The sequence below is a fragment of the Aricia agestis genome, chromosome Z, assembly GCF_905147365.1.
Source record: "Aricia agestis chromosome Z, ilAriAges1.1, whole genome shotgun sequence".
NCBI classification, from domain to species: domain Eukaryota; kingdom Metazoa; phylum Arthropoda; class Insecta; order Lepidoptera; family Lycaenidae; genus Aricia; species Aricia agestis.
The window spans coordinates 13,782,765-13,810,593 of record NC_056428.1 but is presented as its reverse complement, the minus strand read 5'-3'; the positions used below and the strand labels follow the sequence as shown (position 1 = coordinate 13,810,593).

The 27,829-nt window shown below is 34.0% G+C and overlaps 1 protein-coding gene across 1 annotated transcript; it reads right to left on the bottom strand.

The window, feature by feature from the left end:
• Nucleotides 1-106: 106 nt before the first annotated feature.
• Nucleotides 107-27,795, bottom strand: LOC121739032 (alanine--glyoxylate aminotransferase 2, mitochondrial). The gene is made up of 17 exons (XM_042131344.1): nucleotides 27,742-27,795; nucleotides 26,942-27,021; nucleotides 26,488-26,672; nucleotides 26,176-26,299; nucleotides 25,914-26,102; nucleotides 25,474-25,602; nucleotides 18,385-18,537; nucleotides 15,704-15,925; nucleotides 15,064-15,309; nucleotides 14,944-14,985; nucleotides 6,822-6,950; nucleotides 5,094-5,253; nucleotides 4,179-4,393; nucleotides 3,536-3,642; nucleotides 3,311-3,451; nucleotides 2,234-2,548; nucleotides 107-274 (listed from the first exon to the last, which is right to left on the bottom strand). Exons 1-17 carry the CDS (start codon nucleotides 27,752-27,754, stop codon nucleotides 151-153), a joined length of 2,574 nt encoding a protein of 857 aa, XP_041987278.1. The 5' UTR covers nucleotides 27,755-27,795; the 3' UTR covers nucleotides 107-150.
• Between the last annotated feature and the right edge of the window lie 34 nt (nucleotides 27,796-27,829).

The following is a 27,829-nucleotide window of genomic DNA, read 5'->3' as shown; positions in this document are numbered from 1 at the left end:
CCTTTCCATTTCTTGTTTTCTATGAGAGGCCGGCCCGGCTTCTCATAGAAAACAAGCGATCTAAAACATACCCAAAACGATTTTTTTACTTTAACGCGGCGTCACCTTAAGTTGTGTAAAGATTTCATTTGAGTAAAACAGGTAACAAGTTCATTTATTCTTAAAATAATCCTCAATAATTTTATAACATTGTTTGATTTCATTCAAGTCTCCTGCTCTTCCCTGGAACTTGCCATGTTTGAAGGCGCCTTTTGCTTTCAATGCTGCAATCAACCTGAAAATAGAAAATAAAATATTAATACTGTCACCAGATGTCGCTAGTGCTTTTTGTCACACCAGCAGTAGGTAGGTATGTGAGCAGTGCGTGTGCGAAACTGATTTATTACGGGTACAAGTAAAGTTTGCAAAAAAGTTTTTAAAGTTTACATAACAATAATTGGAAAAGGCACAAGCAATCAGGATGTTAAAAATGTGCACAGGGAGAAAGGTATTTTTTTTTAAACTATGAATTATGTTTCATGAATGCTTAGGCGCTCCATTCGTTTACATTGGATTTTGTAGGGGAAAGTCAATCCTGAGCAATATATGTTTGAAAATAATGTTATCTTAGATAAATATTTATAATAAAAAAGATCTAAATCATGCGACTGAATAATAAAGTAGACATATCTGCTTTCATAACACATATTTTATACCTATAGTATGTTCAATTTAATCAAAACTATAAAAAGTACCTAATTTCAGTGTTGCCAACTATTCAAAACGTTTTCCCCCTAAAGCAACTACAAAACTCACTAAATTTCAACCAAAACTCCCCAGAAAATCAAAATATTTAAAATTTCTTGGAGTACAGTCTGTCAAGAAAGTGAAGAAATCAAAAAGTGGCAACATCGTAGTGTCATCCCTTTCAAATCAATCTAAGAAAAAAGGGATGACACTACGATGTTGCCACTTTTTAGTTTCTTCACTTTCTTGACAGACTATATGTTCTACTAAGCGCTCAAAACGCTGAAATACACCTTCAACAGGCCAAACAAACAAACAGGCCAGCAGTTTTTAAATACATATTTCAATCTTATTTATTTTTTCATTACATACAACGACAACAAATATAATAATCTGTCAGCTGTTACGACTAAAAAGATTATAGCGACATGTGCTTTGTGCGGCAGTTCCATCTTAAAGGTGGCTTTCGGATATATTATGCCGTGACCCGCGAGCGACCGCGACCGGTAAAAATTCAAATAAAATGCTACTTTATGACATAGATTATAGAATATCATTTTCTACTGACATTTGCTAGGCGACCCATGCTGCCGCCTGCGGCGGCATAAAAGCTAGTGGTTGAGTAAAATGATAGCCTATGACCTATGTCATAAAGTGGCATTTCGTTTGAATTTTGGTCGCTCGCGGCGAAGTTCCGAGCCACTTTAAGGTTGTTATTAAAAAAATATTCCATTCTTCAAAATTTTTATCCCCAAAAATATCCCCAAAATATTTTACCCCCTAAAAACCCCACTAAATTTAGTGGGAAATCCCCATAGTTGGCAACACTGCCTAATTTTAGTGTTATTTGCATTTAAAAATAAACGTCACAACTGTCTTTATAAGATAAATGACAGTTTTCAAAACTTCTAAATTTGGAAGTTTTCAGGAAGTTTTCAGGAAGTATTCCTTAGAAATGGAAACTTTCCGGGGAATTTTCTCTCTAGTCAGGATAGGCTTAAATAATGCTCGTGCAGTCTGTTTTTAAACAGTGCAAGTGTTTTACAATCGCGTATATTACTTGGCAAGGAGTTCCAGAGTTTAGCAGCATAAACAGTGAAGGAATAAGCAAAGAAGTCAGTACGATGGGGAGGGATATCTAAGAGGGTGCGTCTAAAGGATCTACAGGATAAATTTTGCAAGTTGGGAAAGGAGAAGCGCTCTTTCAAATAGGAAGGGGTTGTAGGACTGAATAAAATATTGAAGAGGAAACAGAGTATTCGGTAATTTCTACGGAAGCGAATAGGGAGTCACCGTAACTGCCTTCTGTATTCGGACACGTGATCGTATTTTTTTTAGGCCAAAAATAAAACGTGTGGACAGATTTTGAAGCCGTTCCAATTTGTTCTATATCTCTTCGTTAGCATCTAAATAGCAAACGTCCGCATAGTCGATGATAGGTTGGATAAGGGTCTGTGCTAATAAAATTTTGGTAGGTTTGGTAGGTTACTTACAATAGATTACTTACAATTGCCCAAGATCGTTGCAAGCATCTTCGGGACCCTGTATGATGATTTGACCATCATTAGCTTTATCTGGCTCTGAGGAAGCAAGCAGCATAAACAGTCCTTCATTCTCCAATCCCTTACATACTGCTCGGTTGAATTCTGGTGTAGATTCCTTCTTGAATAGAATCAAATACTTTGGCTTCGGTTCAGCTCTTTTGACTTTCTCAACTTCATACTGAGCCAGCTCTAGAAGTACATTCTGTAGGTTTTTGTTGGCAATTTTGATGTTTTTCTGTATTTTTGACACAAGCTCCTCATGTTTACTTGGTTCATTTCTGATGAATGATAAGTTATATTTGATTATCATAAAACCACAATTCAACATAAAGCTGCGTTCACGGTACAACCAGCCATCATGTGAATTTGAGTCAGCTCACTAGCAGCCAGCAGGTAGTTCAAATTGCGTACTATTACAGTGGCGGATTTACAAATTTGCCGCCTGTAGGCTATTTAATTTTTGCCGAATATAACTGACCTTTGAAATTCAATACGTTAGTTTAGTTCCCAAAAAACATTTTTTGAAAATTTTTGCTGAGACGACCACACCAGGTTTCACCCTGTGCCGTAGCGAAACGGCGATGCCATACATATTTACTGGTATGTAGAATTTGTTTAAGTTAGGGACAGTAGAGTTCGGCCGTGTAGATTCGGAAGCTTGGCTTTACATGAGATCACATATCTTTTTCACAGGGTAAACCTAATATGTGGTCGTCTCGGCAATATTTTACAAGAAATGTTTTTGGTGGGATTTTTTATTTCCATAAGATAAAAAAAATGAGGCTAAATATGCCGCCCTAGGCTCCAGCCTACTTAGCCTATTGGTAAATCCGCCACCGGTACTAACATGTTGCCAGTTATAAGTGTAAATTAAAAAGTAAATATATATGAAATGACAGTGACATGCGTAACAAATTTGAAATAATATTATATTGTTTGGCAGCTAACAACAGTGTGAACACAGATTTATTGTTTTACATAATATTCTTATTTTAATTTCATTAATTTATTTAATATTCATTTTGTTATTGGAAACTTACTTTAGCAATCCTGTAAGAGCCTTTTCTCTATCAAGCATTCTTTGAAATGTCCTTGTGACTCTTCCACCCACGAGAAATCTTAGATTCGTTTTGTTTTTCTTACCCGGTTCTGCACCCAAAATTTTTATAACTTGTAGTTGGCTAAAAAAAGCTTTTTAAATAATATTTAAAAGATTATGATGTCGCTATAGGAACAATACATACAGCTTGAACTTTTGATTATACCTTAGATTGGTAACATGGGTGCCACAGCACATGTTTTCATCAATATCACCAATACATATCACTCTTATTGTATCCATGCAGTCCTCTGGTAAGCCTCGGGTATGAGCCTTCAAAATAAATATAATTTTAGAGTACAGTATCCCTCAAAAATATTGATTTTTTGGAAAAAAAACTAGACCACATTGTGTTATTCATGAGCCTAAACTATGTCAAATAAGATCAAAATTTGAATACTTAAACAACCATTTTTGCATAAAGAAGTTACAAAAATCTACAGCCACAGACTTTTGTCATTATTAATTATCATAATATACCAGATGACACCCGCAACTCCGTTGCGCCAAAATTTGTTTATCGCGGCGGAACCGTTCATTTTTCCGGGATAAAAAGTATTCTATGTCCTTTCTCGGGTCCTAAAGTATCCCCATACTAAATTTTATCAAAATCGGTTCAGCGGTTTGGGCGTGAAGAGGTAATAGACGGACACACTTTCCCATTTATAATAGTGTATGATTATTGGTTATTTATATATGATTATTTATTGGTTGTATGATTTAATGTTTTGCACATTACAGCGCAAATAAATATTTAAAAGTAGCAATTCAGAATATCAACATGACATAAAATTTATTATTACACATACCTCATTCAGTGTGGGATCATTTGCTTTATAAAACTTTAAATTTACAGGTACTGCAGCCCTTATCAGTTCATTGCATCTGGTTTCCACATTGTTCATGAGTTCATCTGATATCTTGGTGACCGGCAACTCAACATTACACTCATCTGCACCGAGCCACCAACTGGTTGTAGGTATGTTGTGTTCTTTTTCTAATATTGCTGACAAAAGGTGCTGACCTAAAAAATTGTTGACTCAGTTTTTAATTAATAAGACCAGAAGCTATGCAACTGCACCCAGTAAAATCTGTTCTAAAAGTGTTAAATGAGTTCAAATTTTTTTTAAATCTATACTAATATTATAAATGCGAAAGTATCTTTGTCTGTCTGTCTGTCTCGCTTTCACGCCAAAACTATCGAACCGATTGTAATGAAATTTTGTATACAGATAGTCTAAAGCCTGAGAAAGGACATAGGCTACTTTTTTACTGCAAAAATGGGTTGTAAGGGGGTGAAAATGCGTAAATTTGTTCAAATTAAGTTAGTTCCAAAAATTCATAATAGATGGCGCCGTGCGTCTCCTACATCGCGCTGACGCTTGCTCAAACGTCTTTCTATAAGAGGTGGTATCATCTCACATTCGAGTTTCGATTTTTTTCGATTGTTATAAGTTATTTCTATTTTACGTTATTAATTAATAACTCATACTTTATCCTATCAATGATAAATAGTTTATGGGTAAAGTTGTGTAATTGGGGGGCTAAATATGCTTTAAAATTTGGCATAAAATATAAAGTTTAATTTTAAATTTCATTTCCAATTTTGTTGACATCGCGCGCTATAAACTGAAGTCCACGCAGACGAAGTCTCGGGCAACAGCTAGTTTATTATATAGCATTATATTAAACCAGCAGGCTATTAAATCTTTAAAAAGAAATACCTGAATGCTGTTGCATATGATCAAATCTTCTTTCCCAGTTAACTTTTTGTCGTACGTTTGTACCAATTTCTACAGGCTCTTTTGTGAAATGTACAGCCTCATTACCTTTCCGAAGTACTTGTACAACTTCTATGTTGTTCAACCAACCCACATCATGAGGCTGAAAAAAAATTGTTTTTTAATTAAGTTTTAAAGACAGTTACACCAGACCTAATGGTTAAGTATGTAAATATTTAAGAAACGTCGAGAAAAAGTATGTACTCGTAGTAGCATTACTACTTTATACTTAAATAAGTCGCGTTAAGTCCCGATTAAAAAGTTTAACGGAAATTATTACGTTGCAACCCTATGACCATGTAAAATTCAGTTTGGCAGCTGTCAGTTGATTTTGATAGTTTTAAAAAGATTGGGTTGAGGGTAATCCGCGATGCTTTTTGACGTTTGAATGGTTATACATATACTGAAGGTAGATAATAAATAATAATTATCACTTGTTTCTATTTGAATTTGAAAATCCGCGTGAACAATTACACTTGTAACTAATACAACAGGTCCTGCGTTCAGCACACTATACCAGAGTAGACAGAATGATAGAGTATGCCGACTTAGAACTGATGTTGAAATTTTTAAATTTGACGTATATGACGAAAATCGTCGCTAGGGTTGTTAACTTATTACCTACGAATTTAAAACTAAGACATATTCAAATTGTGTCTTCCGTGAATTTTAGCTAAAACATCGTTATAATAACTTTATTATCCTATTCATTGGAATATTATTGCGTCTTTTACAAGTTGAAATGTATCAAGTTTTACATTCTTTTGCCCAGTTTTGTAGCAATTATTGATGGTATTCCCTGGTATTACCGATAGTTGTCTACCCATACGCCATCTAGTTACTAAAATGGAAACTGTTTGACAATCAAATTAAAAATATAGGAAAATCCCTTATTGAGAAGCAGTGCCGGTTATATCACTACACTACCAGCGCTAGGGCATAGTAAAAGGAGGGGACGTAAGTAATCTTCATACAAAGGCACCGCGCGTGGCTTGTATGTGTGCGCCATAGTATCAATGCGTCGCCACCACGGAGCTCATAGGAAGAGGAGCTGGCCTAAGCAACTGTGCACTGTGATTTTCAACTAGGTTATTTACAACTAAACCAACAGGTTTTGTATGTACACTAATACAATGATAATATCATTGTGTTAGTGTACATTATTACATACAAAAATAAGTCATAACAAGGTCATATTATACATATTAACAGATTAACGATTAACGTTAACTTGCGTTAATTCGTCCGAAATGCAACGCTTTAACGTTTAACGAAGCTAACTTTTTTTTAATGGATTAACGAAGTTAACTATTTGATTAACGGTGCCCAGCTATGTTAATAAGATAGCATTTAGCATCTTTCATCTTTATTCATTTACAATTATAGGAAACATTTGTTTTTGTAGATGGAATATAATTTATTACATTTTGATTTTTTTTGTTTTCTTTAAAAAAAAAACCCGTATGAAAACTGTCACCCATATCATCTTATAACGCACAAACTATAGTGTTATTCTGATGTATAAGCTTTATTATTGCAAAGTTTCATTAAAATCTGTGCAGTAGTTTTTGCGTGAAAGAGTAACAAACATCCATACATACATCCAAACTTTCGCCTTTATTATATTTAAAGTAGGATAAAGACTTAGAATCTGTTATTCATACGGCATACCTGTCCTCCTCCAGCTGGGAACAAGATTGTGTTCTCCAAAGTCACTTCATAACCTTTGAATGGAGATACTTTGCCGTAATCAATCAATGAATCTTCTGTTTCCACACATTTTACAACCTTTGATGAATACTGGAATGAAAAGTATTTTTCTCTATAAATACATGTTCATTACTGTAAACTTTTCAATGAAAACAAGTATATTTATAAGATTTACTTATATAATTTATTCTTCAGAATCTTTAATTGGATTATATATACAGTGTAAACTCTATATAACGACACTGAAGGGACCATGCATTTTATGACGTTATATAGAGTTGTCGTTAAATGGAGAGAAGAAAAACAATACCTTTTCGTCAATATACAGTGATTTTCTTTTAGTAACCGTATTTACAGTTTGAAAGCTTATGAGTTATGTATAACTGAGAATATGATAACGAATAGATATTAATAATCTATGACTCCTTATTATTAGTTAGGGACTAGGGTCTAAAACAGCTATGCATACAGAACTTTCCAAGAATGCGACAAAAAAAACGTACACAGCTGCGCAGTTTTTACTAATTTTAGTAATTTAAAAGGTACTTTTTATTGTTCAATTGTTGTAATGCTGACGTTATTGATAGTGGGTGTGATGCTATGTAGTAGTAGACAAGCTAAACCAACCAAAGTCAATTGATTTTGACACTTTAAGAGAGTTTGTCGTTAAATAGAGTGATGTTACATGGAGTTTACACTGTATTGTTAATATTGTAACCCTCCAAAACACAACAGAAATTAATCATGATTCTCAAATCTTAATCATGATTCTCAAATTTCCAAAGTATTTATTAGAGCTAATATTTGGATATCTTTTATACCTGTACTTTGGATTATTGGGTTAATCCTAATTTCAAAAAAGGCCTTATGGTTCTAAAACTAATTAAAATCATTGTAAAAATGAGTTTTATATTCTAATTTGAAATACTTATAATGATGCAAGCCAGGATAAATTATAAATTTTTAAAGTACAATTAAACTTATTTACCTCTTTAAGAAAGCTATCTTCTTGGCATTTAAATACCATGTTGTTAATAATTATTGTTATACTTAAATTTCTGATTTAACTATTTTTTTGTTTTACGAAAATTAGCTCAATGGTTCACCTCGCTACATTTCCGATTTTTTTTTTGGCATTGAAATGACATTGACATTTGACTTTTTTTTTCTTATTATAATGGCACTTCGGCTATAACCATGGCCAGAGTCGAGTATAATATTATGGCGGGAAAATAAATATTTTTTAATACAATTTTTTCTATATTATCATCAGGTCAGTCAGGTCTAGTCAAAGTCTAAGTATAAAGTCAATTCAGTCAGGAAGTCAAGTCGGTTGATTCAGTAAAGTGGTAGACGCTTTACTGAAACTTTCGATGGAGTTTTAGAGGGAACACAAAAGAGTACGTTTCTGGTTATTATATCACTTTCCCACACTTGTGCACGATAACGAATATGTAATGGTTAATATCCTACCAATATTACACATTAAAAACCCAGATAACACAATTTTAGGAAAATAATATAAAAACACGACATCACTCTTTATAATGATACTAGCTGTTTCCCGCGACTTCGTCCGCGTGGACTTTAGTTTATAGCGCGCGGTGTCAACAAAATGTGTGTCAAATTTAAAAACTTTTTAAAACCCTGGTAAGTGGTACCCCTCTTAGAGCCGCGCTACACCGGAATGGCAGCGCTGAAAGTGCTCGCCTCGCCGCTGCCATTCCGGTGTAGCGCGGCCCTTAATTAATCAAAATACCCAAAAACAGCTGTGCAGTGTGCACATAATCTATACTAACATTGTAAATGCGAAAGTATCTCTGTCTGTCTGTCTGTCTGTCAGTCTCGCTTTCACGCCAAACGCCAAAAGTATCTCTGTATGTCTGTCTGTCTGTCTGTCAGTCTCGTTTTCACGCCAAACGCCAAAACTACCGAACCGATTGTAATGAAATTTTGTATAGTCTAAAGCCTGAGAAAGGACATAGGCTACTTTTTTACTGGAAAAAAGGGTTGTAAGGGGGTGAAAATGCGTAAATTTGTTCAAATTAAGTTAGTTCCAACAGTTCATAATAGATGGCGCCGTGCGTCTTCTACATCGCGCTGACGCTTGCTCAAAAGTCTTTCTATAAGACGTGGTATCATCTTACATTTAAGTTTCGATTTTTTTCGATTGTTATATCTATTCTACGGTATTAAATAAGTCAGTACTTTATATGTGCAGTGACGTAACCTTAAATCTATCAATGATAAATAGTTTATGGGTAAAGTTGTGTAATTGGAGGGCTAAATACGCTTTAAAATTTGGCATAAAATATAAAGTTTAATATAAAAAAATGAAATACTTATTGTGTGCACACTGCACAGCTGTATTGATTTAAGGGGTACCAGGGTTTTTTTATAAAAGCTTTTGACACCAATTTTGTTGACATCGCGCGCTATAAACTGAAGTCCACGCGGACGAAGTCGCGGGCAACAGCTAGTATTATACATAAAATATGTTTAAGATTTTTGAAATTTTATTTTAATACACATCCAAGACCCAGGAACATTGAAAACTTTTTGTTCCGCCTGCGGGACTCGAACCCAGGACCCCCGGGATGAGCGCTGGCCACGCGCAATGCGAATTCATTTTCATCTATATTTTCATGGAAATAAGATATTTTCCCACATCAAAATGTAGCCTATGTCCTTTCTCAGACTCTAGAATAACTGTGTACAAAATTTCATTGCAATCGGTTCAGTAGTTTTGGCGTGAAAGCAAGACAGACAGACAGACAGAGATACTTTCGCATTTATAATATTAGTATGGATAGTATGGATTACAAATGCAGTAGGAGTTCTATAAGATAAGATAGATTGATTATTATTATACCAAGTGATTATATTATTAAACATAATATTCTAACGTATTAAAAACTGTAAACAAAAACATACTAACAACTAATAAGTATGATTAGTTCTATGGTACAATAAAGTAAAAAATAAAACGCCATCTGTTGAATCGTATTAGAACTAAAATGTTCATTGCGTCGATATATTTCTGGATTTTTTATAATATTATACATAAAATATGTTTAAGATTTTTGAAATTTTATTTTAATACACATCCAAGACCCAGGAACATTGAAAACTTTTTGTTCCACCTGCGGGACTCGAACCCAGGACCCCCGGGATGAGCGCTGGCCACGCGCAATGCGAATTCATTTTCATCGATATTTTCATGGAAATAAGATATTTTCCCACATCAAAATGTAGCCTATGTCCTTTCTCAGACTCTAGAATAACTGTGTACAAAATTTCATTGCAATCGGTTCAGTAGTTTTGGCGTGAAAGCAAGACAGACAGACAGACAGACAGACAGAGATACTTTCACATTTATAATATTAGTATGGATTATTATAATATTATTAAACATCATATTCTAACGTATTAAAAACTATAAACAAAAACATACTAACGAATAAGTATTGTTACGGTACATGGTATACGGACACGTGGTGCGCAAGTACATACTCGAACCTTCTAGGAAGGTCCAATGTTTGTTTACGTGTTTACCCTTTATTTGTTAGCGTGTTTGAATTTAGACCTTATGACTGAGTCCATAAGGTCTAAATTAAATTCAACTTACTGCACTTATCGCAAGGACGGCAGTTTTATTGTGGCACATGCCCGAGCCTACTAGAAATTTCCCACGGTTGTTTACTTGTTTACGTGAAATCGGGAAATTTCTGGAATTCGTCTCGCCATATAAAAAGAGCCGCAGGCAGGCCCGGCAAGTCAGTTCAATCTGAGCGATCTTCAAGGCGACACCAAGTGATCAATAGTGAGTGAACCAGTGAAACCTGCGACTTGGCTACGACCTAGGACAGTGATAGTGCTTAGTGATTGGACCTAGTGATTAGTGTTTGGACTTAGTGCTAAGTGTTGTGACCTAGTGTTTAGTGCAGTGTTAATAAAGTCTTCAAGAGAGTCACCAGGTCTTTCTCTCCAAATCCTCGAACCCTAGCACGTAACAGTATGATTAGTTCTATGTTACAATAAAGTAAAAAATAAAACGCCATCTGTTGAATCGTATTAGAACTAAAATGTTCATTCCATCGATATATTTCTGGATTTTTTATAATATTATACATAAAATATGTTTAAGATTTTTGAAATTTTATTTTAATACACATCCAAGACCCAGGAAAATTGAAAACTTTTTTTTCCGCCTGCGGGACTCGAACCCAGGACCCCCGGGATGAGCGCTGGCCACGCACAATGCGAATTCATTTTCATTGAAATTTTCATGGAAATAAGATATTTTCCCACATCAAAATGTAGCCTATGTCCTTTCTCAGACTCTAGAATAACTGTATACAAAATTTCATTGCAATCGGTTCAGTAGTTTTGGCGTGAAAGCAAGACAGACAGACAGACAGAGATACTTTCGCATTTATAATATTAGTATGGATTATTATAATATTATTAAACATCATATTCTAACGTATTAAAAACTATAAACAAAAACATACTAACTAATAAGTATGATTAGTTCTATGTTACAATAAAGTAAAAAATAAAACGCCATCTGTTGAATCGTATTAGAACTAAAATGTTCATTCCATCGATATATTTCTGGATTTTTTATAATATTATACATAAAATATGTTTAAGATTTTTGAAATTTTATTTTAATACACATCCAAGACCCAGGAACATTGAAAACTTTTTGTTCCGCCTGCGGAACTCGAACCCAGGACCCCCGGGATGAGCGCTGGCCACGCGCAATGCGAATTCATTTTCATCGAAATTTTCATGGAAATAAGATATTTTCCCACATCAAAATGTAGCCTATGTCCTTGCTCAGACTCTAGAATAACTGTATACAAAATTTCATTGCAATCGGTTCAGTAGTTTTGGCGTGAAAGCAAGACAGACAGACAGACAGACAGACAGAGATACTTTCGCATTTATAATATTAGTATGGAATTAGTATGGATAGTATGGATTAGAAATGCAGTAGGAGTTCTACATAAGATAAGATAGATTGATTATTATTATACCAAGTGATAATATTAAAAAAACATAGTAACTAATAAGTATGATTAGTTCTATGTTACAATAAAGTAAAAAATAAAACGCCATCTGTTGAATCGTATTAGAACTAAAATGTTCATTCCATCGATATATTTCTGGATTTTTTATAATATTATACATAAAATATGTTTAAGATTTTTGAAATTTTATTTTAATACACATCCAAGACCCAGGAAAATTGAAAACTTTTTGTTCAGCCTGCGGGACTCGAACCCAGGACCCCCGGGATGAGCGCTGGCCACGCGCAATGCGAATTCATTTTCATCGAAATTTTCATGGAAATAAGATATTTTCCCACATCAAAATGTAGCCTATGTCCTTTCTCAGACTCTAGAATAACTGTATACAAAATTTAATTGCAATCGGTTCAGTAGTTTTGGCGTGAAAGCAAGACAGACAGACAGACAGACAGACAGACAGAGACACTTTCGCATTTATAATATTAGTATGGATTATAATATTATTAAACATCATATTCTAACGTATTAAAAACTATAAACAAAAACATACTAACTAATAAGTATGATTAGTTCTATGTTACAATAAAGTAAAAAATAAAACGCCATCTGTTGAATCGTATTAGAACTAAAATGTTCATTCCATCGATATATTTCTGGATTTTTTATAATATTATACATAAAATATGTTTAAGATTTTTGAAATTTTATTTTAAAACACATCCAAGACCCCGAAAATTGAAAACTTTTTGTTCAGCCTGCGGGACTCGAACCCAGGACCCCCGGGATGAGCGCTGGCCACGCGCAATGCGAATTCATTTTCATCGAAATTTTCATGGAAATAAGATATTTTCCCACATCAAAATGTAGCCTATGTCCTTTCTCAGACTCTAGAATAACTGTATACAAAATTTAATTGCAATCGGTTCAGTAGTTTTGGCGTGAAAGCAAGACAGACAGACAGACAGACAGACAGACAGAGACACTTTCGCATTTATAATATTAGTATGGATTATAATATTATTAAACATCATATTCTAACGTATTAAAAACTATAAACAAAAACATACTAACTAATAAGTATGATTAGTTCTATGTTACAATAAAGTAAAAAATAAAACGCCATCTGTTGAATCGTATTAGAACTAAAATGTTCATTCCATCGATATATTTCTGGATTTTTTATAATATTATACATAAAATATGTTTAAGATTTTTGAAATTTTATTTTAATACACATCCAAGACCCAGGAAAATTGAAAACTTTTTGTTCCGCCTGCGGGACTCGAACCCAGGACCCCCGGGATGAGCGCTGGCCACGCGCAATGCGAATTCATTTTCATCGAAATTTTCATGGAAATAAGATATTTTCCCACATCAAAATGTAGCCTATGTCCTTTCTCAGACTCTAGAATAACTGTATACAAAATTTCATTGCAATCGGTTCAGTAGTTTTGGCGTGAAAGCAAGACAGACAGACAGACAGACAGACAGACAGACAGACAGACAGAGACACTTTCGCATTTATAATATTAGTATGGATTAGTATGGATTTTACTTATACAGATATGTTACGTCCATACTATTTTCCGGCTAAAATCTCTTCCGAACAATTTCCAAATTCAGAATTGCAGACATTGACAAATTTGACAGATAAGTGAAACAAAAGATACGAAAAACCATTTACATAAAAGAGACAGTTCTATTTTTAAACGTCGAATCGTATCGCTGTCTCTTTCTTCGCCTGAGCTATGACGAAAATTCGATTTTTTCAGATTGTTCGAAAAAATAATTGAAAATGTAAATAATCGAGGTATTTATTGCAATCAAGACATGTGATAAGAGATTCTATGTGTTTTGTTTACTTTCAAGTCATAATTGGTACATTTTCGAAACACGCACGACGTCATTTTCAATTTATTTAGGTAAGACAAGACGCGGCACACGTTTGTGACTGCGCTCGATGCAGACTCAAACAACAGACGGCCCAATTGGGCCGTATTTGAAGCTTCAGAACGCGCGCGCTAGTAACATGGTTTGAGTATTTCATCATTGACTCTTTCCAATGAATAAGGAAACAGAAGGAAGCGACTTAACTACAAAAAATTGTGGCCGGCGCCATATTGCCAAGAACTAAACATGGCGGTCTATAGTGATGGGACACTCGGTTGATATTAGTCGAGGATATCGATAAACTAAGATGTTATAAGTGAGCGTCCTGTTACATTATATTATATTGATATCAAAATTGTTTTTTTTTAATATTATATAAAAATGTTGCCTATTTTGTCTCTATGTATTATAGACTATAGTACATAAAGACAAAATAGGCAAATATGGTTTTTTTTATATAGGAGCCTCCTTAATTTTAATAAAACTATTTAATTTATTTTAAGTTTATTAATTATTATTTAAGTTGCCATTATTGATATTTGGCAAAAATTACCAAAAAATCGGACAAATACTAGTTGTACTCGCGCACGAAGTGTTTACAGTTTATTTTAATTTTACCATCAATTATTATTATTAATAATAATAATAGTATGTATACAACTGAGTATTTTGTGAACATTTCAAGTGCCTATTTTTTTCGCGATTTATCGAGACCGATATTGATATTTTTTCAAATATCGATGTATCGATATTACGATATTTTCTTTCAATTTCGACATTCCTATAATACGACACTTTGACAGTTTATGTACCTCGGAGAACCGGAACATAAAAAGGCGGACCGGCGACAGTATTTTGATTTGGTAGAGACCATTATGCCGAGTCCACTTATAAAAGTCAATGACTCTTTCACATTCTCCGCAAAACTCCAACATTTGACATCGACATTCGACAATCAGATTGACGTTTATATTTTTTTTGAAATAAGAGCCATGAAAGTATTAATTAAATTTTATTTTGTTATAAAGGTGCCTATCCATTACATGCTGTACAGTTAATAATGTACAGCCTATTTTTTGGGTATTTAGAAAAAGTTTTTATTTCTTCATAAATCCATTGAGGACCGTATCTATAACAGAGATAGTGAAGTCGACGTCATTTTCCGTTATGCACATGGGAGGTTTAATTCTTAACACCTGAAAATAATTAAAAATATTAATGCATACTAAACTCACGTGAATAATAATAGTTATTAAAAATAAATAAAGTCATACATTATTCCAGCGCCCACCGCGTCCAATGAGTACACCTAGATCCTTCATGCCCTCCATAATATCGCCTACATCTGTAGGGCTTAGCGGTGTTTTTGTGCCTGGCTCGACAAACTCGACGCCCAGCATAAGGCCTTTCCCTCTTACGTCTCCAATCACAGGGTACACAGATTGCAACTGCATCAACTGTTCTATGAAATATTTGCCCAGTTTTTTGCAATTTGCTTGTAGGTTTTCCTCTTCTATAACCTAGTGAAAAAAATGCAAAGTATTTATTTTTTCTTAATACAACAGGATATAGGTAATAACTTCACACCATACAATCAAAAAATTGATTCATAGGCACATTATAACGTACAGTTCGACAAGGCTTTTTATGAACGTGGCAAGAAAAGGAACTAACGCTGCTATCATACAAAAACCTCATTTTTGACAGTTCTCCTTTACCAGCGGCGCCCATTGACACATTCAATTAAAGCCTTGTCGAACTTTACGAAAGGTCGAGTATGTCGAGCACAGCCGAAAAATAACGCTATTCGTTATTGACTTGTCATAATCCGACCAATTAACTTTAGTCGGTCATCTGACTATGGATCAATTTCTGAGATGGTACCTGCCACCTGGTCAAAAGATTTTAACGTACTTCTAAAACAGCTTTTCCCACCGCGGCGGCCATAGGATTTCCACCAAATGTGTTGAAATACGATGCTTTAGTATGTACCGCAGCTATTTCTTGCGTGGTTACCACAGCTGCCATAGGGAATCCGTTACCAATGCCTTTAGCCATGGTTACAATGTCCGGTTTCACTTCGTGGTTTTCGAAACCCCAAAAAGCATCGCCGGTACGACCGAAACCAGTCTGTACCTGAAATAGATGAGCGCTTTTTATTACTTTACTGAAACTAGAATATGATATTGTAGGTCATGGACATGCCATGGAGGAATTTCGCTCAATTTTAGCCATCGGAAATATCTTCTTATCTTATATATAAAATTCTCGTGTCACAATGTTAGTTACCGTACTCCTCTGAAACTGCTTTACTAATTTTTACCAAATTTTTTATGCATATTTAGTTGGTCTGAGAATCGGCTACTGGGTACTTTTTATATTGATAAGTTCATTTGTTGAATAAATAATAGTAAATTGAAGAGTGATATTTCAAAATGTGCTATGTCCTCATGATGCAACTTTTGGGTATATATTAAAAACTGAATTGTGTTTATTCTCTTACATAATGCATTGTAATTTTATGTTAGTGCACAAATACATTGTGATAAAAAGTGTTATTTAGATAAAGAAATATAATTTTTTTACATATAAAAGGAAAAAAATATGTAATTTTTATCGTCCTTCATTTCCAAAATGCACTAAGTCATTAAACATAATGAACTAAGTCATTACTTAGTACGTTTTGAAATAAAATCACAAAGAAAATTGTTTTATTATTGTGAAGTTTTCAGATCTATTTACCTCAATATAGTAGTTTGTGTTCAAACTAAATCAGAAAAAAACAGTAAGTAATTTTATTTAGTTAATTATTTTATTGGAAGCAAAATTGAAGGTAATGAAATTAAACAATCAATAACACTATAGAAATGATTAAAAATTGAAGTTACATGACACATTTAAAAATTTATGGCTTATATAAATGGCTCTTCATCATTATTTCCGTAGACAGTTTCTTGATTAGATACCACTTGTACAACTTCCAAGTGCTTGGTCATAAAAGGCTTTAGCAGCCGTTGGTAGATCACAAAATTGAAGTAATTTTCTTACATCTTTTTTCTTCTGATATGCAGTTTTCAGCTGGAATACTTTCTATATTACTATAAAATCGATTAGGAACTATATTTTTCTTGAGAACAGTATTTGTTTTGTAGCAGTACCTACGTTCGTGCGCCGATTGACACAAAGAAAACAACGCGCTCTGAAAAGAACGCACGCCGTCTTTGTATACGTTCGTTATAGCAGTTGAAACACAGAAGAAAATCGCTCTGCAAAGAACGTACGTTCGCATGACAAGAGAAATCTGTCCGTGTAATAATACCGGACATGAAATTGAAATTGAAATTGACACAATATCACGTCGGGGTCACCAGTTTAGAGGACCGGTTGGTCTCTCTAAGAGTTCACTTCAGTTCACCACAGTATATCGAGTTTTACTCTATACTCCTCCGACCTCTAGTGAACTCTTAGGGAGACCAACCGGTCCTCTAAAGTTTTTTCCACTTTTCCTCATTTTTTCTTCGTTTCCGTCCACTTTCAACTATTTTAACGACACAATAATTAAACTCTTCAAATTCACTTTCGTCCATTTTTACGTTAACAATGACAGATTGCGTTCCGAAACGTGCTAAGTAAGGAAGTGATTCGTTCCAAAATGTAAAAACTAAGTTTCACTAAGCACATTTTGGAATAAATCTTTCTATAAAGTTTTCTAATACTGATCTATGCAATTATTGGCAGCTGAATGTCCACCTCTTTTTTTTACTAACACCTTATTTCGCGCCATACTGTAACAAAATAAATAATTATGGTATTAGTACACATTTAACCTGTGGGGTGGTGCACATTGAGCCATGGTTCAATGTGTACCACCTACAAGTGGCTCATTGTGGGACAGACCACGTTTTGGCAACTAATCTCAAAATTTTACCCAGAAAATAATCTCGCACAGTAACGAATTAAGGCGTATTTTCAAGCTGGATAACTACAGTATACAGTATTAATATAAAGATACCAATATCATTGATTGTAAAAAAGTGAAAAAAGAAAGAAATTTGTAAAAAATACTTACTTTTCGAGTTCATTTTCATAAAAATACCTCTCTTTCAGCCATTTTTGCAGAAATTGGCAACGTCGCATTTTGGAAATAAAATGGTGGTTAAATGTAGCTGCCTGGTTCAATGTGAGATATCCGACCCTACATACTGATTGTGAATCCGTATTTTAGAAAAAACTGACGCGACCTAGTACGTTTTGTGAAATTTATTTTGTTCGGTTACGTAACTGCTGTGCCATAGAGTAAAACGAAACATAAAACTGAAAATTAAAAAAAATTACTTGTACGTTTTGGAATATCACTCTTCAATTATTACAACTCGAGAGTCGAGGCCAACGGCGACCATTTTTTGTGCGATGGGATAGCGATGGATGTTCCCATGGTGACATACATATTTAGTCACTTCAGTAAATTAAAATGGGCGAAATCAATGATGTTTTTTATAATAAAATATCACTGGGCGAAATACTTTAGATGGCAAAACAACGTTTGCCGGGACAGCTAGTAAAATAGATAATACATTATTTAAATAAATAACAACCTCGTCAGATATGAACACGCCGCCATGTTTTCTGACCACTTCACTGGCTTTTCTGAGGTATCCTTTTGGAAACTGCATAGTGCCATTGACACCCTGGATAGATTCTGCAAACATAGCAGCCACACCGCCCACCGGGATCGAGTTACCTATTAGCTGTAAAGCAAAAATTAAAATTTTAGTAACAAGTAAATTAGTTAAAAGCACTCGTTTCTCGTAGAATATCTTCAAGTAAACCACTTCGTGATTATTTAGGGAACAGGGGTATAATAGACTATTTTTCGCAAATACATTTATTTTACAGATGTATATTTGCTGCACCTAATAATATATAAAAAATAAATACACTCTTATTTACTTAAATTAAAAAAAAAACACTTATTTCGTTTTAAAATTTCCCGCTAAAACGCTAAAGTTCGTCATGGCGTCGCGTCAAATCTCGCGTAAAATTTTTGTATGGGTTTGACATCAAAATGTCACTGTCACACACAATGTTTTGGAGATCGTGACGTACCTAACACTCTCTGATGGCTGTTTGCGATCACGTGATATTACGCATAAAATATTTACTTTTTATTTAATAAAATTAATGAGTTAGAAAATGTCATTTTCAGTAATTCTATAATATTACAAACTCTCAAAAAAAAATAATTTGTATTATATTTCGTGTACTGTCTACCCTCCTATAGGCATGGTCTAACAACTTCAAAAAATATACCTACAAAGCTAAATAAATATTAATATAAAGAAGTACGGTATCGCGTTTATCATCCTTAAATTAAAATATTAAATATTATTGTAAATAGGGGGTTTCGGGGGCGATAAATCGATCTAGCTAGGAATCATTTCCGTTACTCACTCCTCCGTTTCGTTACTAACTCAGTGATAATACTCACAAATGTACGACACAGAATCGGCCAGCAGAATGTGACTGCATAAAATATATTTTTTTGTCTTAGTTAATATAATACTAGCTGTTTGACCGAGCTTTGCTCGGTATTCGATAAAACACGAATAAAATGACATTTTCTAAAAATGATTCGTAGCTAGATCGATTTATCGCCCCCGAAACCCCCTATATACTAAATTTTATGAAAATCGTTGGGGCGGATTCCAAGATTCCACTTATATATATATAGATACAAGAATTGCTCGTTTAAATATATAAGATATTACTAGGTCCTTACGTCATATGAAACTGGAATTTTGTATGGGAGGAATATAAAGTCGTTTTTTTTTGTTTAATATAAGGGCATTTTCAAAAAAATGTGTACCCCTGGTTTTTACCTTGTCCCTTGACTTCGCTACAGATTATTTGTAAAAAATTACATACTAACATTTTGTAATTTTAATGTAGGAGCATAAACAAGTTTTCTTTTATTAAAATACATTCACGTTTGTATAAAATTTTATTTAGTATGAGATTTATAAGGGTTTTTAAGTATCGAAACCTATTAAATTCATCTGTCCCCTTCCCAGAAGTTGTAACAAAATCTTTAATAACTATTTTTTTTCTTAAAGTAAGTTACTTAAAAAACATATGTTAGATTCCTAAATACTTAATGTATCAATTGAATGTCTTGTTATTGAAAAATCTAACATAATTTAACTACAAATTAATTAAAATTATAATCATGAAAAAGCAACCCGACCGGAATGTTCGGTTTAGTGACCGTTTTTTTTAGTTTTATAAACATACTACAAAAATATTTTCGGCACTAAATGATAGCACTATATTTCATGTACATCGAGAAACTTCAATTTGAATTTAGTAGTTAAAAATCTGCTACAAGACGCGGACGCAGGTTGGATGGTTCTTCAGGAACGGTTTATTTGTTCAGATAAGTGACCATATTTTGTAAGCATTATTATACTTTCTCCAACTGTTTCTACTGTTGACACGTTGCAAAATTATCTTAGTATTTAGTATAAAAAATGAAATTGTGATAACTATTATCTGTTATTTACAAACACTTTAAAAGTAAAAGAAAGTAATATTACGTGACTTCCGACTTGTGACTTTTCGTATGGTCACATATAATGGAACGGACAAGTCACAACAGGCGGAAAGCATAAGGCTTAGTTCACATTTTAAATAAATTATTTTTTTATTCACAGATTTTATTCAGAAAATTGGAGATTTTTAAACTGGTACGATTAACGTACAAATATATTTTTTATTACTTATGTGTTAAGGTGACGCCGCGTTAAAGTAAAAAACCGTTTTGGATATGTTTTAGATTGCTAGTTTTCTATGAAAGCCCGGCCCGGCCTTTCACAGAAAACAAGCAATGGAACAGCAAAAAATGGAAAGGGCGTAAGCGACAAAATATTTTTGTCGCGTAATTTAAAAACCATAAATACATTTCATATAAGCTATGGGCAAATTAAAGTGTATGCTTGAACCAAGCCATGTACAAATTTGGAAGCTTAAATCACTCTCCTCTGTTGGAAAAATAGGAATCCTTTTTTTTTACACAGGTCTATTTGATTGATTATTCTGTGTTATAAAAGTTGACCAATCGTGTTATGCTATGGGTAAATCAAAGACAAAGACATGATAAATACTGACAATGAACTTTAATTTCTTAGCTTTAGTCATTGAAAAATCGATATCGCTACAGCCAAATTATCAAGGCGTTGCCTTTACTTAACAATAACAAATATTTAAAATTTAAGTACCTAAAAGTTGTTTTTTTTTTTTTTTTTTTTTTTAATTTTGATTTTATTTCCACTACTTTTCTATCAGTAAAGTTGAAAATCATTTTGTGTCGTTGATATTTGCAGATTTATAATAACTAGACATCAGATTATATGCATTTGCATACTTGCATATGCAAATGCATATAATGTCACTTTTTAGGCGATAGTGCATATTTTGGCAATTTTTCGTTGATAGTGCATATTTCGGTAGTTTAACTTCCATGGGCATTAAGATTGCAATCGGAAAATGTTGGTAGAAAATTATTATTGGCGTATAATAAATAAATAAAAAGTCTTTATTTCAAGAAATTAAAAATCCTGGATTTTATGAAATTATAAAAAATGGCGCTTTTATTAATGTCACTACCGGAAAAGTCTTCAAAAAAATAATAAATTTTAATATTAAGTGACTTTTGATTGTGCATATTTCGACCATTTTTCGTGCATATTTGCATGGATATTTCGGCACATTGATCGTGCATATAATCCGATGTCATTAATAACTTAGGAATTCGTAGACATGTGAACACATCTTTATGATTATGAGATGTTCGTCCCTCTAATTATTGAAGTTAAATCTATGAAATCAAAGAATTTTTTACTTTTATAAGTAGTGCAACAATAAAAATGTTTAAATAAAAGGTTTTTGTGTTATAAAAACTCCTTTAAATATGTTAAATATTACTTACTCATGTAAAAAAATGAAAAATAACCTAGTGGTTGGGTCACATAGTCACACTATGGATTAAAAATAATTGCTACTCTTGTTGATCCTTGAAATTATCTAAATTTTTTTTAATAAACAATTAAATATGCATTTCACTAGATTAAATTAACGAAGAAATCCATTTATTGCTGTATTTTTTTGTATTAAATTATATTTTACATTTAGTCGCACAACGGAATCTGTTTCGTCGAAAATTCGATTTTGTTTCAATAATATCAGAACAATATAACGTTTTCAGCGTTCTTTTTAACTTATTCCATTAGTTCAATATTTTTCCTTGTATATGACATTCAAAAAAAGGTAAATAAATGACCTTAAAAAATATAGACATATTTTTGCAAGGGTACACGTTTTTTTGAAAATGCCCATAATATTTAATTAATCAAAGTATGTACCATTGTTATCGATGCATTTTTGCCATCTTAAATGTAGTTTGTTGATCCCTTTACTAAAAAAAAAACCGGCTAAGTGCGAGTTGGACTCACCCATGAAGAGTTCCGCAGCAGCAATAAGGTTTATTTTTATGAAATTAAAAGGTTTTTGATCTATTTTTATATTTCAGTTGATTTAAAGAAAATTAATTTAAGGTTAACCATTTATGACGTACTTATAAAAAAAACTTCTTTATATATCTCGTTCAAACCAATTTTCATTGGTAGTTTTTATAGGAATGTACATCATAATATATAAAAATACTAGCTGTCCCGGTGAACTTTGTGTCACTTTAAAACCTTCCCTGGACTTCTACGAATATTTTGAGACTAAAATTAGCCCAATCCGTTCAGCCGTTTTCGAGTTTTAGCGTTACTAACACAATTGAAAATCCATTTTTATATATACAAGGTGTAACAAAAATAAGTGATAATACTTTAGGGTGAATATGTGTTCCTTATAGAGAGTTCACTATGAAAGTAGCAGCGCTGAAAGACCAAAATTTTTTTTCACTTTTGTATGGGGAAACTCGTGACGTTCGGGCGCTTGCCCATACAAAAGTGAAAAAAAAATTTGGTCTTTGAGAGCTGCTACTTTCACAGTGAACTCTCTACAAGGAACACATACATACCCAAAGTATTATCACTTATTTTTGTTACACCCTGTATAGATATAACTAGCTGTTGCCCGCGACTTCGTCCGCGTGGACTTCAGTTTATAGCGCGCGATGTCAACAAAATTGGTGTCAAAAGCTTTTATAAAAAATACCCTGGTACCCCTTAAATCAAAACAGCTGTGCAGTGTGCACATAATATTTCATTTTTTAAAATTAAACTTTATATATTATGCCAAATTTTAAAGCTTATATTTTAGCCCCCCAATTACACAACTTTACCCATAAACTATTTATCATTGATAGGTTTAAGGTTACGTCACCCTATCTAATATAATGTACTGGCTTATTAAATAACGTAAAAAAGAAATAACAATCGAAAAAAAAATCGAAACTTAAGTGTATGATAATACCACCTTTTATAGAAAGATGTTGGGCAAGCGTTAGCGCGATGTAAGAGACGCACGGCGCCATCTAGTATGAATTTTTGGAACTAACTTAATTTGAACAAATTTTCGTATTTTCACCCCCTTACAACCCTTTTTTCCAGTAAAAAAAGTAGCCTATGTCCTTTCTCAGGCTTTAGACTATCTGTATACAAAATTTCATTACAATCGGTTCGGTAGTTTTGACGTGAAAGCGAGACAGACAGACAGACAGACAGACAGAGATACTTTCGCATTTATAATATTAGTATAGATTTATCACGCCTCTACATTAGAAGTTAGAGTTTTACCGCTTTGGAAGAGTCTCTCTCGCAAACTATTCAGGTTAGAAAAAATATATATTAGAAACTTCAATATGATTTTTGAAGACCTATCCATACTCCATAGATACCCCCATAGACTTATTTATATACGATACCCCACACGCATAGATTAAATGATTTTTTTTTTGTTTCAGTTGTAACTTGTACCTACAGAGACCCCTACAATTTTTAATATTTTTTAAATAATTTTTCCAATTTTGTATCAAAATCTTAATGCGGTTTACAGACTACATCTACTTACCAAGATTCAATACATACGGACGGACAGACAGACAGACAGATATGACGAATCTATAAGGGTTCCGTTTTTTGCCATTCGGCTACGGAACCCTAAAAACGGAGGGACGAGAGTCAATAAATTCTTTGAATGAGGTTTGGACTGCCACATCAGAGTTGATTTTTTTTTCTTGTAGGAAGTTATCCAAATTCCGAAAAAAATAATAATCTGTAGGAGCAAGGTCCGGGGAGTATGGTCAACGATGGATGTCGCAGACATTCCAATTGCAGCTCCTCCAGTTTTGCAGCCGTCTGTTGTGCAGTGTGTGGTCTAAGATCGTTGTCCTGAAGCAGCAGTGGCCTAGAGCGATTGACCAGCCTTGAGCCTTGGTTGTTTAGCAGCTAGTTCTTCCATCATGGTTTGCATTTGCTGACAAAAGATATCTGCCGTAACCGTTTGGCCAGATTTTAGAAAGCTGTAGTGAACGACACCAGCCTGCACTAGTCCACCAAACACTCACAAGTAAGTTTTTCTGAGTAAATTTTCGCTTAGGGCAGGATTTGGCTGATTGTCCAGGGGACAGACATTGCGACGAACGCTTCCGATTATCGCAAAGGATCCATTTTTCATCACAATTCACAAGTAATGCTTCAATTTAAAATCTTGCTTGCTTTGCTTCACTCAATTCATGATGTACACACCTTTCAAGTTTTTTATCTTCCCAATTTACTTCAAGTGGATTAAAGCAGTTTTATCACTTACACCGAAGCCTTTTTTTTTTTTTTTTTTTTTTTTTTTTTTTTTTTTTTTTTTTTTTTTTTTTTTTTTTTTTGGTCGGGAAATGCTATTACACATCCCCGGTAGCGTTGGGGAAGGACCACCGGGGTATGTGGGACTTGCTACGGCCGAAGAGATGGTAAGTGGCCGCAGCTGTACCCACTAAAACCCGACCGTGTTCCTACTTTCGCGCAGGACGGAGACGCGAGGGCCTATTACATGTCTTCCGTGACTTCCGTCCGCGCTTGCCTGCTCACCCAAAGCAGGCCCACACTGTTGGGGTTTCTTGTCCCCCTACGCCGAACAGAGGCCCCACATGGGGGGCAAACACCGAAGCCTACTGCTAACTCTGAAGTGGTTTGCGATGGATCCGCTTCCACAATGGCCTTTAATTCTTCATTATTCATTTTGGTCTCGGGTCGTCCACGGGGCTTGCTCTGAAGGTCGAAATTTCCAAAACAAAAACCTTGGAACCAAAACCGTACCGACTTTTTCTTCGACGTCTTTTGCGACACCAGCGCCATACACATTGTTAATTCTTCGAGCTGTTAACTGTTTTTGCAGCACTAGTGCCACGGTAGAACTCAAATTCGTAAATAAAGCGATATTTCAATTTTTCCATTGTGCGATATGAACGATTCCAAAGAAAAAATAATCAAGAAAAAAAAAATGACCGTTTTCGAAACTCAAATGTACCAAATGAGGTACCAAATAAATGAATATATAAATTTGAATTTGGAATTCTTAACCAGAGAGGAGATGTTTGAGATCAAAGTGGACAACAAAACGCCAATTTTATATGTAAGGACCAAATATTATATTATGCCTTTCCATTTAACATTGTTCAAGTTTACCTCTTCCAATTGATGAATGTATTTGTCGGAGGTCACGCATTCACCAGGGCACGAGCAGGACCCTGACACCTGTGAGATCGAGTCCCTGCATCCACCCCAGATGCCGCGTAGTGGGTCTGGGAGCATTGCCTGGAATATATAAACACGTTTTTAGTTTAGTTATGCACATTTGTTGGGGACAGTATGTATTTTCGGTGAACGCGTCATATTATAAAGGGTGTAACAAAACAAAGGGTATAGTAAGGTAGTACCCGCCGGCCACCACCAGTTAGGTATGGTGATGGCCGGTGGGTATGGTGTGTAATCGTGTATGTGTCCTTTGTACAGATTTACTTGTGGAAAACCCCGAATTTCCTTGTTTATAGACATAACTGACTAGAAAAGTAATAATGAATGGACTCAGAGTTTGTCTTCTATTGCCTATCTGAAACGTAACTCACATGATGTATTCCCGGTGGTACAGGTATGGGCATTCTATATGACCTTGTGCCAGTCAATCCCATGATGGTACTCGAGTACCCGTGGTAGGAGCCTTGGAGAGATATAACGTCATTGTTGCCCGTGTATGCCTTAGCCAATAGCATAGCTAGGTCATTCGCTTCAGTCCCACTATTTACTAAATATACCACCTGAAAAATTTAATTCACGTTAAAAACTATCGAAACATTTTGAAAATTCTTTAATAGGGATTACTATACTTACTTTCAAATCATTCCCGAATTTAGACGTGAATTTCTCAACGTATTCGTATATTTTGGGATGTCTGTAGATGTTAGTGGTGTGCCAAAGTGTTTTTATTTGCTCCTGTAATGCCGCTGTTACTTTCCTGAAAAAAAATACAGTTAAGTGCATAAGGGAGTAGCTAAAGTATAGATTTACCTTTTAAATGTACAGCGTACATCGTTTCCAGGCAAAAAATGTTCAAGTGCAAAAAATATGTTTCTTAAATTTATAAACGGCATATAAGGAGAAAAGCTATCAAAAAATAGGGCCTTAAATCCCCAAAACACTTACGGATGACAGTGACCAACAGACACTGTGACTATCCCACCGAATAAATCAAGGTATCTCTTGCCTTCATGATCGAACAACCATTGCATATAACCCTGGTGGAGTACCACGGGTTTCTTATAAATGTTAAAAAGTGCTGGCGGTAGATTCTCTCCTTTGATTTGGTCTGTTTTTTGAAAGGTAGGCCCCTGTTGACAACAAAACATTGTACAATAAAATATTATAAATAGTGCAAAAAAGTGACTGACTATCTGTCTGTTACATCCTCACGCCCAAATCGCTGAACCGATTTGCTGCTGAAATTTGGTATGGTGAATGGTGACACTTTGAGTCCCGGGAAAGAACATAGGATTACTTTATTTTCTCGGAAAAATTTACGGTTCCCACGCGACAAATGAATTTTGGTGCTGCAACGGACTTGCGGGCGTCTTTAAGTTGGACTATACACTATACTTACGCAATATTCTTTAGGCATAAAATCACATTTTGGTAGCGAGCTTCCGTAGCCTCGTTTTAAAATATTCAATCCATTTGCGACTGAAAAATATTAAAAGCAAACTTGAAAATATTTGTGTAGTTAATAAATCTTCCTTTCAATAGAAAAGTTACGTAAAATGAATAAAATTACTATACATTTTAATTTCTTTATTTTATTAAATACTTACAACCTACCTTACAACACAAAAATTTAAAAAAAAAAATCCGTTATTCACCGGATATGGAATAATTCATAATGTATGGTACCGTATATTTTATTAATTGATCCCTAACTAATTCACTTATTACGACGTCGACGAACAATGGTTATCATAGTATTAATGACATTGTATGTAAAATATGTAACCCGTTACAATTTAAATAAACTATGCCCATGTGTCTGCAACTTTGCCCTCTTGCATTATTAAAGTTATTGTGACTGGAAACATTATTTGTAAACTTTGGTGTAAGTAAATATTTATATTATAATTTATGATATTTTTAGTTAGTACGTCTTAGTACCGTACGTAAAATGTTCATATTACTTATATAAGTAGCTAAAAAAATATGACGTTGAACAATAACCACCACCAATATTGTCATTTTGTGGACATAAATCGTAATCTGTTGTAATTAATAAAAATATTTACATTAAGGGTGTTTGCTATATTATTAAATTATACTTATTTATGATATCGGTGCCCATAACCATTTACGATATCAGTAAGTAAATTATATTTTACACCAATATTTATTTGTAAACGTAAATACTAACTTTACCTTTGTTAGCCATAACGTTACACTAGAACCACGACTATAATGCAACTAAACTAAATTTAAATTAAACGACTTGGGTTAGTAGCGTTGA

What these genes read in the sequence shown, in the direction of transcription:
- LOC121739032 (XM_042131344.1), bottom strand. An exon ending in ACATTCATCAATTGGAAGAG is followed by an intron (nt 18,538 to 25,473) that starts GTAAACTTGAAC and finishes TTTGCTTTACAG; the next exon opens with CTAATAGGTAACTCGATCCC. An exon ending in GCGGTGGGCGCTGGAATAAT is followed by an intron (nt 14,986 to 15,063) that starts GTATGACTTTAT and finishes AATTATTTTCAG; the next exon opens with GTGTTAAGAATTAAACCTCC.